An 18947-nucleotide genomic window follows, 5' to 3' on the forward strand; every position below is an offset into this window, starting at 1 on the left:
TGGCCTCAACTTTCAGGAGCCATGGACAGGTCTATCACATATATGAAATATGATTTTCAACTTCTGACTTGTTGAGCACTATACTTTTTCAGATACTCACAATTAAAATCAATAGCAAAGAAGATAAAGTTGTAGGCAATCAGGAAATGCATTACATGACTTATAGATTCTAAATCCCCCACAGGTTGTAATGAACGAGCCATTGCGAAAGGAAGAGGGAGAGAGAAAGAGAAGCAGACCCTAAGGAGGGATCACAGATGTCTTCCACCAAATGGGACAAAAAAACAAACCAAAAAAAAGACAGAAACAGAGAAAGGTAGACATATCCCAACAGGATGACATTCTTAAGATAACCTAATGAAGAGACTTTCTAAGGTTGTCTGGGTTCCCAACAACATAATTTTAAATACCCTTCATATTGCCAACACTGCATTTATTTAAAATGTGTGCTTTGTTTTTACAAATTAACTGCATGCTGTCTACAGGGTTTAGCTGTGAGGGGTTTACCCCTCACAACTGCAAGAAGTCTGGTAATTGAAACACATCCTTTCTTTAAACCATCAAGAATTTGGACGGCAAGTCGTGAGTCACAATAAATTCCCTTTTTATTGTTTTCATTAGTTCTCTAAAGGTCACCAGTTTCTTATATGAGCTTGTTATGATAGTAAGTTATCTCAACAAATGCTGTTTGAAGAAACCTAAAGTATTATAGAGATGGATGTAAGAGAATAAATAGTAAAAATCTAAATTTTAAAAGAATTATTAAAATGTATGATTCCTTCTACTTCTCCAGAATTAACATGATTTTCTCTTCCTTTTTTTTTTTTTTTTTTTTTTTTTTGAGACAGAGTCTCGCACTGTGGCCAGGCGGGAGTGCAGTGGCACGATCTCAGCTCACTGTAACCTCCGCCTCCCAGGTTCATGCGATTCTCCTGCCTCAGCCTCTGGAATAGCTGGATTACAGATGCGCGCCGCCACGCCCAGCTAATTTTTAGTAGAGATGGGGTTTCACCATGTTGGCCAGGATGGTCTCGATCCCTTGACCTTGTAATCTGCCTGCCCTGGCCTCCCAAAGTGCTGCAATGACAGGCATGAGCCAATGCACCCGGCCTTTCTTCCTTATTTTCAGGTAAGACAAATGCACCCTGGCAGCATTGAGTGGCCAGGTTGGGCCTGTAGCTGGGTCTAGACTCCAGGAGGACACTCTTGCTGCGGGACAAGGAGACAGGCAGAAAATGAGCCCAGGGCAGCCTACCTGCAGCTGGCTTCACTCCTACTCCCTCTCTGCTTGCAGCACGTCGGCCGCCAGCTCTTTGATGTGCTCCCAGGCCCGCTGCACATGGGCAGATTCCACAGTGCGAGAGCAGATGGCAAAACGCAGGACAAACTTGTCCCTGAGGTGACATGGAACCAAGTGGATTTTTTTGGCACTGTTTATTCTTTGCAGAAGAGCTTCATTCACTTTGTTGGAACCCTGGAGGGATTGAAAGAGAGGAACTGTGCTCAGGTCTCTGAGGACTCAAACATCAACTGGTCATGTAGGAAGGCCAGTGCTTGGCAACCTTGCCATACATCAGGAAGAAGCCAACTAAACATCCCCCTTGCATTTACGGTGTTACAAAATTCAACAAAATAATAGTAACGCACCCTAAAAGACTGCATGCATCTTCTCCCCACAGATAATTTCTCCATATTCTAATGTGCCATCAAAAGATGACCCTTCCATGGTGTAAGTTTTTTTAAGGAAAATAAAGATCCCTAGATATGTCATCTACAAATGTATGAGCTTAAACAGCAGAAGTGGGGTTTCTGATGGCACCAGGGGAGGAGTCTCTAAATTCCCACGGAAACATAGAAGAGTCTCAGCAACCTAGAAAATGAAGCATAATGGTCAAGCTAGTGCTAGAATCTGGGAAGAATGTCCATGAACCACAGGACCGAGCAACCATTGGTGCCTCTCCAGACGAGCACAGCCTACCAGCCTGGGGTAGGGGCAGAGGCCCCGCCCCTCCCACTATACTAGAGATGGAAGCCTGGTATCAATCAGCCAATGGGAAGCCCTTGCTGTCCCGCCTGGGCCCTGCTTCCACAGCAGCCAGTCTCCTGACACTTCACCTCCACCTCCCTTTGCTCCTCTGTCCTTCTTCTGATTGCAGGCAGTGACTCCGTGTCTTCTAAGCCATGGAGTCTTAAATAGAACTGAATGTGGGACACTGCATCCTAGTCACCGGAACCTCGCAGGACTGCAGTTCATGGCCCTGTCTTCAGAGTGGAGAAGCAGGCAGGACAAGTAGGAAGGGGAGAGTTCTATCTACCACATGGAACCACCTCAGATGAGCACGTGCTGGATGCTGGCACCTGGCACAGAGCTGCGCAAATCCCTTGGCCTCTAGCTATGGGCCTGAGCACCCTGCTCCTGTTGTGCCCAGGTAGACAGTGATGGGTCAGAGGAAATTTGGAAACCGTGGGTGAACACCATGTCTGCGTGAATCTGGATGAGGATTCAAGGATGAAGATAGAGAAAACAAGAAATGATGGTTCCAAGGGAATGGAATGTTACCAAAAAGACTCAGCATGAGAGCAAACATCTGCAAAGTATAGAGCACAGAAAATAGGAAACAAATTATTTAGGAAAAATGTGCTTGCCATTTTCAAACAGACTAGATAGGGCAGTACTTCCATGAAGTAGAGGCAAGAAGCCTAGCAGAGGTGGGACAATGACAATGAACAAAGTAGGCTGAGCGCACACAGATGAAGACCAAGCAAGTACTAGCCGTGATGAGGATGGAGGGAGAGGGACCATGATGCCATAGCAACATCACATCTGCTTTAGTAAAGAGCCACATGACGCACTGAAGCATTCAGCATGAGGGGCCTGAAATTCAGATTGAAGAGGATTAGACCAGGAGAGAGTGAGGCCAAAATGGCAGACGTGGAGGCAGAAAAGTGAGCCACAGTGTTTGACTCATGTGCTTCCTCCAGAAACTGGATTTGCAGACTGGAGGCACAAGCAAAGGTTTACAAAAGGAAACATTTGTCAGCTGAAAAATGCCCTGGGCTTCCTGCACGAGAGGCCTCACTATATGGCATGAGAGAAAAATGGACAGAAACCAGCACATAGATGGGTTTGGTGGCCTCTATAAATTATGCAAATAAAAGCCACAACCTTGACAACATTATGCTAAGTGAAAGAAGACAGTCATAAAAGGCAATATGTTGTATGATTTCATTTATACAAATGTCCAGAATAGACAAACCTACAGAAACAGAAAACAGATTAGTAGTCCTAAGGACGGGGAATATGGCATGACTGGGTGTGGGGTTTCTTTTCAGAGGATGAAAATGTTCTAGAATTAGATTGTGGTGATGGCTGCACAATTCTGTAGATACACTAAAAATATTCAAATGTAGCTTTTTTTTTTTTTTTTTTTTTTTTTTTTTTTTGAGATGGAGTCTTGCTCTGTTGCCTGGGCTGGAGGACAGTAGCACAATCTCGGCTCACTGTAACCTCTGCCTCCCAGGTTCAAGTGATTCTCCTGCCTCAGCCTCCCAAGTAGCTGGGATTACAGGTGTGTGCCACCACTCCTGACTAATTTTCATATTTGTGGTAGAGACGAGGTTTCACCATGTTGGTCAGGCTGTTCTCAAACTCCTGACCTCAAGTGATCTGGCCTCCTTGGTCTCCCAAAGTGCTGGGATTACAGACGTGAGCCACCACGCCCGGCCCAAATGTAAACTTTAAATGAACAAAGTGAATTATATCTCAATAGAACTGTTAAAAAAAATAGAATATAAAAGTCCTCGAAGAAAACTGTCAGCAAAAATAAGAATGAAAACAACTGCTTGACAGCAGATGAGTCTAATAAGTATGATGCCAACACCAAGGTTGGTTGACTGGACACATCCTGGACATGGATGGACTGAGGCTTCTCCCACAGACACCCAGAGCGTGTCTTGCCCTCTTGGTCCTCTGTGCACCTCCCAGGTCTCATCACTTGCGCTCTTCCAAGAGCTCAAGTCTCCTCTCCTGCTCTGCTACCTGCAGGCTTTCCCAAGGCTACAGCTCCTCCTTGCCTCAGAGCTCCAAGTCAGGTGAGGCAAAAGGACACGGTAGGTGGAGTGACAGTGCCACACTCTGATTGGCAGCCCCATGACAATGACACTACCCCAGCCTGCTCCTTCTCCTGAGTGTCTTTAATTTGAAAAAAGAAGCCTCCTGGAAAGGCTTTAAATGATTGTGAATTTAAAGCTACCTCGGTCGGGCACAGTGGCTCACGCCTGTAATCCCAGCACTTTGAGAGGCCGAGATGGGCGGATCACGAGGTCAGAGTTTGAGACCAGCCTGACCAACATGGTGAAACCCCATCTCTAACAAAAATACAAAACTTAGCTGGGTGTGGTGGTGCACACTTGTAATCCCAGCTACTCAAGAGGCTGAGGCAGGAGAATCACTTGAACCTGGGAGACGGAGGTTGCAGTAAGCCAAGATTGTGCCACTGCACTCCAGCCTGGGCAACAGAGTATGAGACTCTGACTCAAAAAAAAAAAAAAAAAAAACTCATAAAACAGACAGAGCATTAGGTCTCACCTGGCTCTGTGCACACAAGGGAGATTACCAAGGGGCATGTGTGCAGTGCATCTTAGAGCCTTTTTTGAGAACTGTATCATGATTCTCAGCAGAGATGGCTTATGCCCTAACCTATGTGGGCCAGCCTGCCCTCACCTGGTGAACATCGGGTGAGCAAAATAACAGCACACCACAGCACAGTGTCAAACAGACTCCTGTGTGGGCATCTTGTAAAGGTACGCAGCCAGCAGCTCTGGGATGGGGACCAAGACTGACTTTTCTAAGGAGCTCCCAGGCAATGCTGATGATGCTGATGCTGTTGATCCACAGAAGATGCTTAGATTAGTGAAGCTATGGACAGGCCACTGTCCTCCAGGGAGGGCCAGTGGCAGGGGTGTGGGATGGAGCCTTGGGGATGGAAAAATGGTAAGGATTCTGGGACCAATAAGCTGTGTAAGTGAGAAGTCTCAGGGCAGGCTTGAGGAAGCGGGAACAGCCCCAGTGCATGGAAGCAAGGCTGTGCAGCGTCGGGCAGGGCAGGTTGGTGGACTGAAGAACGCAGGCTTTGCTCTCCCATCTCTGGAGAGCCAGGGCCAGTTTTTGAGCATGGAGGTAATGGACGACACTTTCCCCTCTGTCACATTCACAGAAAATGAATTTTGGAATAGATGTAGACAAACCTTCAGTCGAAAGCAGACAAGCCCCAGAGTGACTTCCGCACAGATTTCAAAGCGGGGATCCTGGAGCACCAGTGACTCAAACTCATGGGACAGCTGGACGTGCTTGAAAGAGGAAAGGGAAAATCTGTTTCTCTCATGGCCACTTAATTCAGGACTTAACTACCTAGAAAACCTTATTAGACTGCACATGTATAATTCATTTAGTTGCTCTTGGCAATTTTCCTCAAGTGCTTGTACCATTCACTGACCAGCTGTTCCCAGGCAGGCTAAGAAACTCATTGCCTGCATTAGCAAAGGTCTAGTGTCTTCAGAACACCAACTGTCATTTTCTTCTGTTCATGGGACTATTTTTATCCCACCCAAACTGTCTTTTATAATGTTAGAATAAACACCGTGAGGAGGTATTTGAGCATTCTGGAAGAGACAATGGCTAACGCCCATCGAGTTGCTCCTCTGTGCTTCCGGTGCCAGCGCTCACCACTGCGGCATCTTCAGGACAACCCACAACACAGAGGATATCGTCATTATCCCCATTGGGGAGGACCTACGGAAACGCCACGCCATTGCGGGCAGTGGGTGGCTGGGACCAAAACACCTGTCATACGAGCGGTTCCTCGTCAAGCCACCAGAGGGCGCCAAAGACCTCGGCCTCATGGGCGATCCCGAAACCCGGTTCCCGCCCAGGGAGACAGGCTTTGAGCATCGCTGGACTCTGCTCCTAAGGCAGGCTTGGGTCCCCTTTCAGAAAGAAGTGGGGTGTGTTTTAAACAGGAGCCAGCATGATCATAACTAGTTGTCCTTGAGCTTAAACATGTCATCATTGTGGAGAGATAAATCCCTGATTTTTTGGCTTTCTGTCCCCCCAAAAACTGAATTCGTCTCAAATGGGGAGAGGGGCATTTCCTACCCGTGAATTCATATACATACTCCTTTCCCAGTTTTCGCCCCCAAACGGGTCCTCATAGTGCTCGGCAGCTCCTGGAACTGTCCTCAGGGAAGCTTTGGGAGTAGACAGTTCATGGCACATCCTAGGTGTTCTACAAAGCTTGCAAATGGATGTGTTTTTATACGCTGTGCCACAGAGGATGCGGCTGGGGACACCTGCCCCTGCACTGCTGGTTGTAAAGTGGCAACAGGACTTAAAATGGAGGACTGTTACCATCACTAAGGCTGAATATCACAGGTGTGCTTGTTCCCATGAAGCCTGGGGACCTCTGTCCATCAAGATGAGGCCACAGCTTAGGAAGGACACCGGGATCAGAGGGAGCCAGCAGAACAGCAGCAGGCCTTCTGCAGCTGGCTAAATGGGTGGCTCTAGGCAGGTCCGGGCTCATATTCAAGACTCAGTTTCCTCATTTTTTTTTTTTTTTTTTTTTGAGACAGAGTCTTGCTCTGTTGTCCAGGCTGTAGTGCAGTGGCACGATCTCTGCTCACTGCAACCTCTGCCTCCCGGGTTCAAGCGATTCTCCTGCTTCAGCCTCCCAAATAGCTGAGATTACATGCCTGCCACCATGCCCAGCTAATTTTTTGTATTTTTTTTTTTTTAGTAGAGACAGGGTTTCACTATGTTGACCAGGCTGGTCTTGAACTCTTGACTTCATGATCCCCCCGCCTTAGCTCCCAAAGTGCTGAGATTACACGTGTGAGCCACCACACCCAGCCAATTGTTTTTTGGGTTTTGTTTGTTTGTTTTGTTTTGTTTTTTTAAAGCAGGGGAGTGGGGCTTGTAGCTGATGAGTGGTTCTCAAATTTTAGTGCATAGAGAAGGTGTCTGGTTTGCTTGTTAAAACAGAGGTTGCTGGGCCCCACCACAGGCCGGCACTGCTGGTCTGGAAGCATGTCTGAGAACCACTGGTCTCGGGAATATCTATCTTATTCTGGCAATCTAGGGGAGAAAAACACATTCATTATGTTGTCATGATTGCCATTGCTCAATGAACTTCATTCTTGGCTAGATGTGGCTAAAGCACAACCTATGTGGTGTTTCTACTGTGACCATCTTCCTGGACCTGATAACCAGCAATCTGTATGAAAGTGACTTAACAGATCTTATAAATACCCTCATCTCAACGACAGTCTGATTCTTTTGCCGTGTATTTGCTTATTATGACATTTGAAGGCCGGGCGCAGTGGCTCACATCTGTCAATCCCAGCACTTTGAGAGGCCGAGGCGGGTGGATCACCAGAAGTCAGGAGTTTAAGATCAGCCTGACCAACATGGTAAAACTCAATCTCTACTTAAAATACAAAAATTAGCTGGACATGATGGCGCATGCCTGTAATCCTAGCTACTCAGGAGGCTGAGGCAGGAGATTCGCTTGAACCCAGGAGGCAGAGGTTGCAGTGAGCTGAGATCTCACCATTGCACTCCAGCTTGGGGAACAAGAGTGAAACTCTGTCTCAAAAAAAAAAAAATGAATTTATTTCTAAAGTCCCGAAAGACCTCTGCAATTTTACCCAGATAAATAATAAAAACAAGGTCACCTTGCGGATATAAGCCTGCAGTCCTTTGACTCCATACATCCTAAATACAAACCACATTTTCAAAGAGCGAAATCTTCGGCCCAGTGGTATCTGCCAGTGCTGAAATGAAACATGAAACGGACCATCAGTGAGGAAGATATTAAAAGCAGGCTTCCTTTTCGGCTCACTGGCTCACCTGTTTCTCTTGGAGGCAGCCGATTCCCAGGCGGCCACCCTGCTCCCACTGCCATGGCCTGTCTTGGATAACAGGGCCCTCAGTGATGTGGGCAGAGGCTTTCTTTGGAGATCTCCAAGAGAGAGGAACACAGACAGGGACCGTTGACCTGGGAGCCAGCAATGGTCATTGTTTTCATTCAACAGATCTTTGGGGTGTGCACAGTAGGGCCAGACCCTGGGCTGGGCCCTGGGGTTCTGTGGTGAGCAAACAGGGAAGACATGGCCCTGCCCCCAGTGAGCTCACCATCCAGTGGGGATAAGGGGGTAATTTTCATTGATGTCCTTGCCTAGGAAGGAGGGAGCCAGAACCCGCTCTTGTCTGCCACTTCTGCCCTGGATGTTCTGGCACTGTTTTCTAGAGCAACAGTGGTTCCCTGATCACCATGGAGTGACCCCAAGTTCCCTCACCAGAAGACACAATGTGTGTCTCCATGCTGGGCTCCAGAAGCTTTCCCTGTCCTTCCTCTGGTTTTCCCAGACCCAGTCAGCTGACTGACCCCCACACTCTCTGAGGGATGGAGATGTGGTGAAGTGAGCAGGGAAGGACTGGGATGAGGAGGCTGTTGGGAAGTGACCATAGCAGCCCTGCATGGTCATCTTAACAGTCACATTCTATTTCAGCTATAAAGGAGATGCTGAGGAGAGCTGAGCCAGCTCCCTGCTGGGCCTGGGTGACACAGTGCAGCCAGGTGCAACACTCGAGCTCAGCTGGACCACCTGCCGGGTGGAACTGCTTAGCCGGAGTCCTGAGTCCCACACTGCTCCCCGGAAGGAGGGCTCACAGGTGGTTCTTAAAGTGTGGGTGAAGGCCGGATGCGGTGGCTCATACCTGTAACCCCAGCACTTTGGGAGGCCGAGGTGGGTGGATCACCTGAGGTCAGGAGATTGAGACCAGCCTGACCAACATGGTGAAACCCCCTCTCTGCTGAAAATACAAAAATTAGCCTGGTGTGGTGGCACATGACTGTAATCCCATCTACTTGGGAAGCTGAGGCAGAACCCGGGAGGCAGAGGTTGCAGTGAGCCAAGATGGCGCCATTGCACACCAGCCTGGGCAATAGAGTGAGACTCCATCTCAAAATAAATAAATAAATAAATAAATAAATAAATAAATAAATAAATAAATAAAGTGTGGGTGGAATGAATGAATGGCAGCTGCTTCTGAACACAAGAGAAGCAGCTCAAGGGCCCAGAGCCAGAGTTCTGCAGGAGCTTCTCAGGTCAAAAGGGAAACAGAGACCCAACCTCTGACTCAGGCATTCAGCATGGTTCCCCCCAGTTGTATGCCAAGCCCTGCCCGGTGTGTTGGCACGTTATCTCCTTTGAGCTTCCTAGCAGCACTGTAAATGAGGGTTCGGATCCCTACTTTCTTAGAGCGAAAGCAGGTGTGGACAGTGACTTGTTCAATGTCACCAAGCCAGCATGCGGCAGAGCTTGAGCTGAACCTGCACACACAGTTGTCTGCTAGTAAGCACTGCGTTTGCAAGCTGCTGGGCTGCTCAAGAACTAAGCTAACTTGTCTTTTGGGAAATCTAAAAGAATAATCCCTTATCCCACCACTAGCTGACTGTCTGTCTAACTAACAGTCAGTAAAACAACGCTTCCCTGCCACGGTTCAGCACAGGCGCTGCGTTCCAAAATCATTCCTGGACCAGTCATCCTCCTACAAATTAGAATGCGATTTCAGTCTAACATTTGGAAGAATACCAAGGTAAACTTAATTTCTGTGGTCCCGGAGTGAAAATGCACACCATCTAATTGAATGCTCACTCAAATGTGGCTCCAAATGTTGTCATGTTCTCTCCAGAGACTGAGTTCAATGCACTGGCCCCTCCCCCAATATGCTCTTGGGCGCCTGCAGCAGACGGCTGTGACTCCTGTGTACCCAGCCTCACCTCCTGCCAGACTAAGTTCCCAGAGGAAAGGGACTGTGTCTCATTTGCCATTTTAGTTCCAGCCCCAAGCCCAGCACCCGGCCTGGCTCGGCGCAGCCAGCCCACATTTTGTGGAATATTGTTGACGGACATACTTAAATAAATCAGGAATAAAACCCATTTTTCCCTCATTCACAGGTCATCTAAAAGGATTCTGCATGTAGAAACCAATTCATATTTGATGCTTCCCAAACATTAAATGAGCTATTTCCTGGTACTTTTTCCTCCACAGTTGATCATTTTTAAACCCGTATTTTGTCCCACTTTTGACAAGCCATCAACATCTTCCAGAAGATGCAGTTTCCTCATTCCAACAGCCTGCAGGGCTGCGTGGCTCTGTGGCTTGTGACCTGGGTCCACGGTCCTGTCTTTCAATAGGTTCAGCAAACTTTTTAACTTTTCTGAACCTCTGTCTCCTCCCCTATGAAATAGGCACAATGACGCCCACTTTGCCCAGGACCTCGCAAACTGGAGGCAAATAGTGCTGTCTTACACCTTCAGTGTGCCATTCACCGTCAGAAAGAACACAGAGCTCTCTTGCTATACCTCGCGTCCTGAACAGCCTCCTCCTGGGACTAACACTCCGTCCTCGTGTCCTCATCCACTGACAAGGGGCAGAACTACCAGGGCCTGCTCGTTCTTTTAACCCCACACTTCCTCACTGGCCTGGCAGGCAGCCCACTGTCCAGGGGTCTTCTCCCCAGCCTGATGGCTGTGACAGCCTTAGGTTTGGGTTTCCAGCCTCTTTGAACAAAATGAGAATGTCTACGATATTCCTTCCCATTCCCCGCCGAGCCCAGCAAAGCAAATGCTCTGGGGACATTCGCCTGGAATTAACATTCAAGGTGGGAATCATAGAGGAGCCTGAGAGGTGCATGTGAGCACAGAGAGGGAAAGAGGTCACTGCACTGTAGCTAAAATAGCGGCAAAGAGAAAATGCCAGGAAATATGGCTAGGGACATCCCTGGGTTGTGGCAGACGGAGAGGATTCAGTGAGAGGCAGTGACACTTGTGCCTGCACCCAAGGGATAGAAAGGGCAAAGCTGGGCTGAGAGGTGCCCTGGGGGCTCTGCACACCAGGGGCCCTGAGGCTGCTCCCACACTCACACTCGGCCAACTTGTGTTTTCCCAGTGGCTGCCCGGGGCTGTCCCCACATGGCCACTCCTGCTTCCTGGGGCTGATCTGCTGAGGCCTAACGCCTGTGCTTCGCATTTAGAAGCCCTTCTGCTCCAGAACAGCTTCCACCTTCTGCATTCCATCTTTCATAAGGTTCGTGCATTTGTCCCCTCATCAGCCATGAAATATCGGCTGTGAACACATGATGTGCCATCTCCGGCCCTCTCTAGGGACGCAGCAGCACAGAAGCCAATTACCCCAGAGGGCCTCCCAAGCCTGGTGGATGCCAGTGGGGCTGGGCTGCTGTGGTGCTTCCCACCTGCCTGGGTTCCTTTAGAAGCAACAGGCAGCCAAACAAGAGCCGTCCCCACATGGCTCCTGACTCATGCGCTGCCAGCTATAGTGCCAGGGACCTCAGCATCATTGCCTGCTACAAGCGGCAAGAAGAGAGCTGTCAGGCAGAGGACTAGCTAAGGACTTGGGGCATGTCCTCTTGGGCCACAAATGGGCAGCCTGGAGGATCTCAGGTGTATTTCAGAACATGCATCAGGGCCTGCGTCGTCTGCACCTCTGTCTCCCTCAGTGGCCTGGGAGTCCTGGAGGCGGCTTTGGGCCTCACTCACCTCTGAGTAGCTGCAAGAGCAGCTCATAGCTCCTGGTTGGAAAGGGAGTGCCAGTCAAGGGGCTGCCTTGAGATGGGGTGAAAAGGATCCAGGTTTCATAGCAGGACCAATAGGGTGGGGAGTACAGGGGCTGCCCAAAGGATGCTTTGAAAGTAAGGCTGGAGCACAGCTTGCTGATGCTTGACCTTTCCTTAACTGAGGCCAATGGCTTTCATTAAGCTGGTAGAGAGAATTAGTAGAGATAACTTGTTGAAGTAACAGAAGGACAAACGCTTCCCAAAGAATATATGGCCCATCAAGGCGAGGTGAATGGTGGGCTCAAGTCTTCTGGATTAGCAGTGGGGAAAGGGGCTGTGGCTTGAGGCGCTGAGGAGAGTGAGGCTCAGCACTAAAGACAGAAGGGGACAGACAGACAGGGATCAGATTCTTTCCTCACCCCATGAGGGTCAGGGACTGGTGGTGGAGGGAATAGGACGAAGAGCCTAGGGTTGGAGAGAAGGAGCGAGCCCTGAGGACCGGAAGGGCCCTGGCTGGAGCAGAAGAACAGGCTGGGGAAGCCTCAGGCAAGCCCTGCCATCTTCGTGGTCCTGCAGGCGGGTGCCAGTACAGATCTGTGATTCTTGGTGAACAGTAGAAACTGTCTGAGGAGATCATGTTCCCTGAGCTGCTAGATGCGGGCACAGCTGGGTGGGTTCTTGTCTTGGGCAACGTAACATAAGCCAGCATTGCTGGGGATGGTGCCCCAGGCCTTTGAAAGACAGTGCCAACTTTATTTAAAAAGACTTTGGTTCCTAGAGGACTTGTTAGTCAATACAGAGTTTTTAGCAAAGCCTGTGTTATTTTATGTGAACCAGAGACGGTGTCGTGCCTTTTTTTTCCTAATGATATCTAAGCTGAGAAGGAGCAACATTAAAAAATAATAAAATAAAAGGCATGAAATATTCGTGCCTGTTACCCCATTTTCAGTCTCATGCTGCAGGAAGCAGCTCATCCTCAGCAGAAAGCTGGATGTGCCAGATGCTCACTGCACAGTCATTTAGGAAAGCAAGGGACTTTCCCAGGGAAGTAGTTAAATAACAGGGAAATAATTATACCACATAACATGGGATTCTGTGTAGACTTTCTGTACTGTGAAGGAGTGGAGAAGGTATTGCGATTTTAGTTTCGGTGACATGAGAACCAGCTGTAGTGTGGTCTGTGCAGCACGTGGCCCTCCCGCCACATGAAGTCTGAGAAAGGCCATGAACCATAGGAGGAGACAGAAACACAGGCCACGGTGATGTGAGGATACAAGGGCAGGGTGAGCAGGTCCTCAAGTTATTTTTAATATTATTGTCATATTTTCCCTTCAATAATAACTTTCTAAAGGATAAGTCTGATTGTTAATGGGGATTTATATGAAAGTTTTAAATGGCATCATCCATGGATCTTCCCACTGTGCCCTTATGTGCACACACCCTGGCCTTTCTCCCTGGGTGTGGAACTGGATGGTCCCAGGCAAACTTTGCCAAAACTGTCCTGGGACCAGCCTTGATGGCTTGGGAAGGTTTACTGCTGCCCCCTCCCTCCTGGCTCACAGCTGTCACAGGAAGAAGGCAAGCTACACATGCCTTTGAGGGGCAGCCCCTGCTGAGTCATTATCACACCGGCTACTGACAACGTTTGCTCCAATAGCACTTAGACACACACCTCTGTTGGGAAATGGCAGCCTCTGCTTTGATGGTGCCCACGACGCCTGACCAGAAAGAAGTGGACATGGGTCATCATCTTTTTTTTTTTTTCGAGACAGAGTTTCACTCTGTCACCCAGGCTGGAGTGCAGAGGCGCGATCTCGGCTCACTGCAACCTCTGCCTCCCAGGTTCCAACGATTCTCCTGCCTCAGCCTCCGGGGTAGCTGGGATTACAGATGCCCGCCACCAGACCAGGCTAATTTTTGTATTTTTAGCACAGATGGGGTTTCACTATGTTGGCCAGGCTGGTCTCGAACTCCTGACCTCAGATGATCCGTCCACTTGGGCCTCCCAAAGTGCTGGGATTACAGGCGCGAGCCACCGCACCCAGCCACAGGTCATCTTTTGATAGCAGAAGACAGCCAGCTTAGTGGCCACACCTCTGCCTCCCCTGAGTTTCAACCTCCCCCTTGGGTTCTATTCTTTCAATAAGCCTCGCAGCCACTGCCTTTGGTTCCAAATTCCTTTTCAGACTAACACTAGAACAACCTGGCATTTTCAAAGTATGCCTCATTCAACACTTTGGCAAATAAAAATGAGAGAGGACCAATGCATTTGAGACTAGGCTGCTGAGATGACTGGCCCCACCTGGGAGCTTTTTATGTTCCCTGACTCCTCACTCTCCCATTGCCGCCACCAGTGCAGCCCCAGGCACACAGCAGCCCAGGGCAGAGGGGCCTTTTCCTTCCAGAGGAATGGGGGGGCAGAGGCTCCTTCCCCCTCCCCGGGAGCAAAGTCCAGGGTCCAAGTTTCCCCCTCTTAACCTGAGACCTCTGACTGGTGGGCTCAGCAGAGCGGCCCGCCGCCTGACAGGACCCCCCTAATGTGTCAGTTAGGACCCCATTGGAAGGTGCCCATCAGTGCGTGCTGGTCATGAGAGTGGGGAGGAGACCCGTGACAGCTCCGGAGGAGTTCCCCTGCACTCCACTGGCTTTTAAGATTACAGTGGAATCTCCCACTTACCCGGTAGTCAGTGATAAGCCCTGGAGAAAAAAGAAAGAAAAAGAAAAAAGAAACCATTAGGCAGGTTTGTTGATCACACGCTAATCCTTTTCATCCTCCAGGTAAATTTCTTGTGTCTTCTAAGTCAGAAATAAAACTACCCAAAGGCTGGGTCTGGGTGTTCTTTGTGGCACTTCCCAGGGTCACATATTCAAGGGGAGTCTCCCGAGAACAGGGTGCCCAAAACACAAATTGGAAATGTTACACTCTCAATAGACCCGCATTAGTTTTGCTTTCTGCAGTTACATAGCATGAACATCTGAGGTTTCATCTAGTTCCCAGTAGAGAGTTAGCGTTCAGATCACGTAAATCGTTCATCATTCATTCACTGATGCATGAGAAGGTGAATTTGTGATATACGGAGTGATTAGAATATTTTTAAAAGAAGAGAATGAAACTCTTGGTGGGCTTATTCATCTCTGTATCCACGGATCTTAGCAGATCTTAGTTCAGTATCTGGGACAGAGCAGATACTCAGTGAATATCTGTTGAGTCAGTGTTACTATCCTGGACTCAGTGGCTCCACTGAGTCCACATATGAAAAATGGCTGATTTGCTTTTAAGCCTCCTCTCATGCCTGAAGCAGCAAATCCCAGGAGAAAGAACCCTGGATGCAGGCTCATAGACAGGAGTTTCTATTAATACAAGTGATCCTGCGCAAGGCGTCAGGTGAGGATTATGACAACATGCTGAGGTCCTGCTGCACAGATCGGTGGAGAAGGGAGTCTCGTGCTCTGGGAGTACATCCATGAGTGTGGGCTGGACCAGGCACAGCAGTGTCCCCTACTTTCCCAGGCAACAGGGGCTGTGGCAGGACCATATAGCAGTCTACATTTTATTTACAAGAACATCTGAAGTCACCACTTGATGTCATTCCCTGACTGCCACCTGGCTGCCAGGAGAAAATAGTTACATTCTCCATTAGCATAAAAAATGGCAGTGCTGGGAGGAGATGCAGGACCTCCACCCCCTGTTTCATGAGTGACCCTGAGATGGAAGCCCAAAGTCACACAGCCTATCTCAACCCATAACCAGTACTCTCCTTTATGCCACACGGCCTCTCATTAGTAAGGGAGCTTGTTAAACAAACATAACATTAGTAGCAGCATCTGACAATGACTCACAGAGACCACTGCAAATGAAACAAAGCACCCAACAGACTGCATGCAGGAAGCACTCAGGAAGAAATTGTTGAGGCCGGCGCAGTGGCTCACACCTGTAATCCCAGCACTTTGGGAGGCCAAGGCAGGCAAATCACTTGAGCTCAGGTGTTCAAGACTAGCCTTGGCAACATGGTGAAACCCTATCTCTACCAAAAAAAAAAAAAAATACAAAATATTATCTGGGACTTGTGGTGTATGTCTGTGGTCCCAGCTGCTCAGGAGGCTGAGGTGGGAGGGTCACTTGAGCCTGGGAGGTGGAGGCTACAGTGAGCCAAGGTTGTACCACTGCACTCCAGCTTGAGTGACGGAGCCAAACCCTGTCTCAAAAAAAAAAAAAAAAAAAAAGTCAAAGAACCAGATGATTGTCATGAATGAAAATGAGGGAATGCCCCACCTTTTTAGTTTCTATTACTGCACCATCTGATACGGTAGCTACTAGCCACATGTGGCTGTTGACATTTAAATTTAAGTTAATTAAAACTAAAGGAAATTAAACTTTAGTTCTTCAACAGACGAGTCACATTTCAAGTACTCATTAGCCACATGTGGACTGGTGGCTGCCATATTGGGTGATGCAGAATTATAGAAGATTTCTGTCATTGCAGAAGCTTCTACAGGATGGAAAAACTGGAGGCTTTCAGTAGAAGAATTCAGATACGGTGTCTAATTAGTGCATGTTCCTATCTGCTTCTCCGTGAATCTGCTTTCTTATGGACGAGTGAAGAACTGGCCCAATTTAGAAGCTTCCTTGCACAATTCTTTATTGTTAACATAAAGAAATGACAAACCTCTTAGCCAGCAATTTCCTCTAACAATGGTTTTACCTGAACTGTGGACTACTTAATAGGTCTTAGGTGCCTCATAAGATGTAAAACTTCATGAGATACGTGTGGGAAGGGCAGCTTGTATATTGGTGATTGGTAAGTGGTGCAGAGTTAAAACAAAGCAAACAATGCATTGAATAAGACTAGTAAGAAATACAGCAATATATTAGCAATGTTTGCATTTGAGTGGTGGGATTACAGGAATTTTCTGGCCCAGCATTGACTCTATTTTCCAAATGTATATCTTTAATAAGGAATATATCTTCAAAGCCTACATGACCGGTGTAACCACTTTACCCCCTCACCAGCATTGTGACAGAATTTTCAGTTATCAAAAAAATTCTACTTATTTTGGTTCTAGTTCAATGCCTACCATTAATCGGCAGATACACTGGCTCAAGTCAAATGAGATGACATAGGTGAAGTGCAAAAGCCAAGAATTGTGCATTCCCTGCTGTGGCCCCGGAGCAGCCTGTGTCCCCTGATGCCACTTGATAACTGCCCGCTCATCCCCTCCCTGCTAGATGTTGCAGGCGAGTGCTGAGCCTCCTTGGCTGTCACCAGCGCCAGGCACAGAGAGCAGGCCTACTGACCAAATGACTTAGGTGCACCTTGGTGTGCTGATCTGAGCCTTGGCTTCATCTTATTTTCTCTTCACTCACCAACCCTACTCAACCTCCTTCGTTTACTTTGCCTCCTCATGGTACTGGTGGAAGGTGATGCAAAGCCTTTTTGTAAAGACATTATGGCCGTCATTATGTTAAAGATGTTTCCTTGTCTGCAGGAGGTATGGATGCCCATATTAAAATCCCATGGCTGTGCCCACCTGCCCCTGCTCCTGCAATGAGCCCAGCAGGTTCTCAGTGCTTCTAGAGCAGGAGCCTCCCCCAGGGAGCCTCCCCAGGTCTCTTAACCCACCCACAGGGAATGGGCTGTGAGGGCAAATCCAGGAATGCACAGCACCCCAGCTCCTCTGTGGGAGCCTCCTTGGATATGGATGGCCTTCCCCTAACTCCCAGGGACCTCCAGGGCAGCTCTGAGGGGAACAAGACTAGAAACAGTCCACAGAAAGCAAGCTCACAGCTTACCTGAATCCTGATGGCTGTGCTTCAGGTAAGTGGGATCCAGTCTAAAGGCTCCCGTTAAGTCTGATCTCTTTTTCACCCTGGTTTTAGAGAACAAATGATAGGACTGATAACCAAGCACCCTAGACTGGACCACCTCTCCCCTCTCCCCACCTGCCTCAGCTCAGGCATCTGCTTCCGGCCCTGCCCTAAACACCACTCTGCCTTCATGGTTCTGTCTCTGCTCCGAGTACCTGGGAGTCTTAGAATAAAAAACAAATATTTGATCTTTGTTGCCGGTTCCTGGCACACAGCTCCTAAAACCCTTGAGATCTCCCAGTGATAAGAGTGTGTTTTGCATGTTAATAAGATAGCTGGGAGCTGGGCTCTCTTCCATGGCTTCCAATCTCCAGGGAGGGTAGGGGTCTTAAGCAATCATCCCTACTGAATGAAACTCCATTAAAAACTCCTAAGTGGCAGGGTTGGAGAGCTCTGGGTTGGTAAATGCTTCACAATGCCGGGATGGTGTCATACACAGAGAGGGCACGGAAGCCACGTGACCTACCACCCCACTTGTACTTTGTCCGTGCATTTCTTCGTTTGTACTCTTCATAACCTGTAAACCTAAGTAAAATGCTTTTTTGAATTCTGTGAGTTGTTCTAGTAAGTTACTGAACCTGGGGCAGGGGTTATGGGAACCCCCCTGACTTTGTAGCCATGGTGGACAGAACTATGGGTAACCTGGAGACCCAACACTGTGCCTGGCATCTGAAGTGGGGGCAGGCTGGTGGGACTGAGCTCTTAATCCTGTGGAGTCTGACACTACCTCTAGGTAGTTACAGTCAGAATAGGAGTGAGTTTAGGACACCTAGCTGGTGTCTGCAGAGTTGGAGAATTAGTGTCAAGAGGGAAAACCACAGAGGTTAGCATTTGCTCCTCTCACTTTCCAGGGACAGTACAGTGCCTGGCCCTGCTGGCATCAGTAAGTGTGTGTGGGGTGAAAATCCCGAGGGCTAATGAGCGAGAAGGCCAGCATGCCCTGGGCTACAGACAGGGGTCCTCTTTCACCTGTCTGCACACAGAGCACTCCCACTGGTAGTCATTCTGCAGAACTCAGACCCAAACTCTCACTGGACAGGCCTTTGAAGGGCCTGTGCTTTATGGTAATTGCCATTGCTCTGCTTCATTGGCAGTGTGGTGACACCATCACAAAGCAATTTTGTGGCAAATAAAGTATCCTAAGGGCAAACTAGAGAAGAAATGTTAATCTGACAGTAGCTTGGGCTTGAAAACAAATAAAACGTGAGAGTCTCTGAAAGGGAACCCAGTGAGCATGAAATAGGATGCTGGGATGTGGCTTACCAAGGAAGTGAGAGAGAGGCTGGATTTATCTGTAAAAGATCATTGAGCCTTTTTTTGTTTGTTTGTTTTTTAAGGTTAAAGACAGACAAAGTCAGTAGGAATAATAAGCTGTCTAGTGTATATTCTTTCTTTGACTTGTGGAAGAAAATTGATTGCACCTAATTTTGTGTGTGTATGGGA

The 18947-nt window shown here is 48.3% G+C and overlaps 1 protein-coding gene across 4 annotated transcripts in view; it reads right to left on the reverse strand.

Moving 5' to 3' along the window:
- The window catches only part of DDC (dopa decarboxylase), a 106687-nt gene that overhangs the window by 1305 nt on the left and 86435 nt on the right, over positions 1-18947 (reverse strand). For all 4 annotated transcript variants that reach the window (XM_050785602.1, XM_050785604.1, XM_050785603.1 and 1 more), the window contains exons 10-14: positions 17430-17506; positions 14316-14335; positions 7732-7830; positions 5248-5349; positions 1256-1474 (exon numbers count right to left, since the gene is read on the reverse strand). In XM_050785602.1, coding sequence (XP_050641559.1) covers positions 1274-1474; positions 5248-5349; positions 7732-7830; positions 14316-14335; positions 17430-17506 — 499 coding nt within the window. In that variant the 3' untranslated portion in view covers positions 1256-1273. The remainder of the gene's footprint in view (positions 1-1255; positions 1475-5247; positions 5350-7731; positions 7831-14315; positions 14336-17429; positions 17507-18947) is intronic.

The sequence above is a fragment of the Macaca thibetana genome, chromosome 3 (genome assembly GCF_024542745.1).
Source record: "Macaca thibetana thibetana isolate TM-01 chromosome 3, ASM2454274v1, whole genome shotgun sequence".
Taxonomy (NCBI): Eukaryota; Metazoa; Chordata; class Mammalia; order Primates; family Cercopithecidae; genus Macaca; species Macaca thibetana.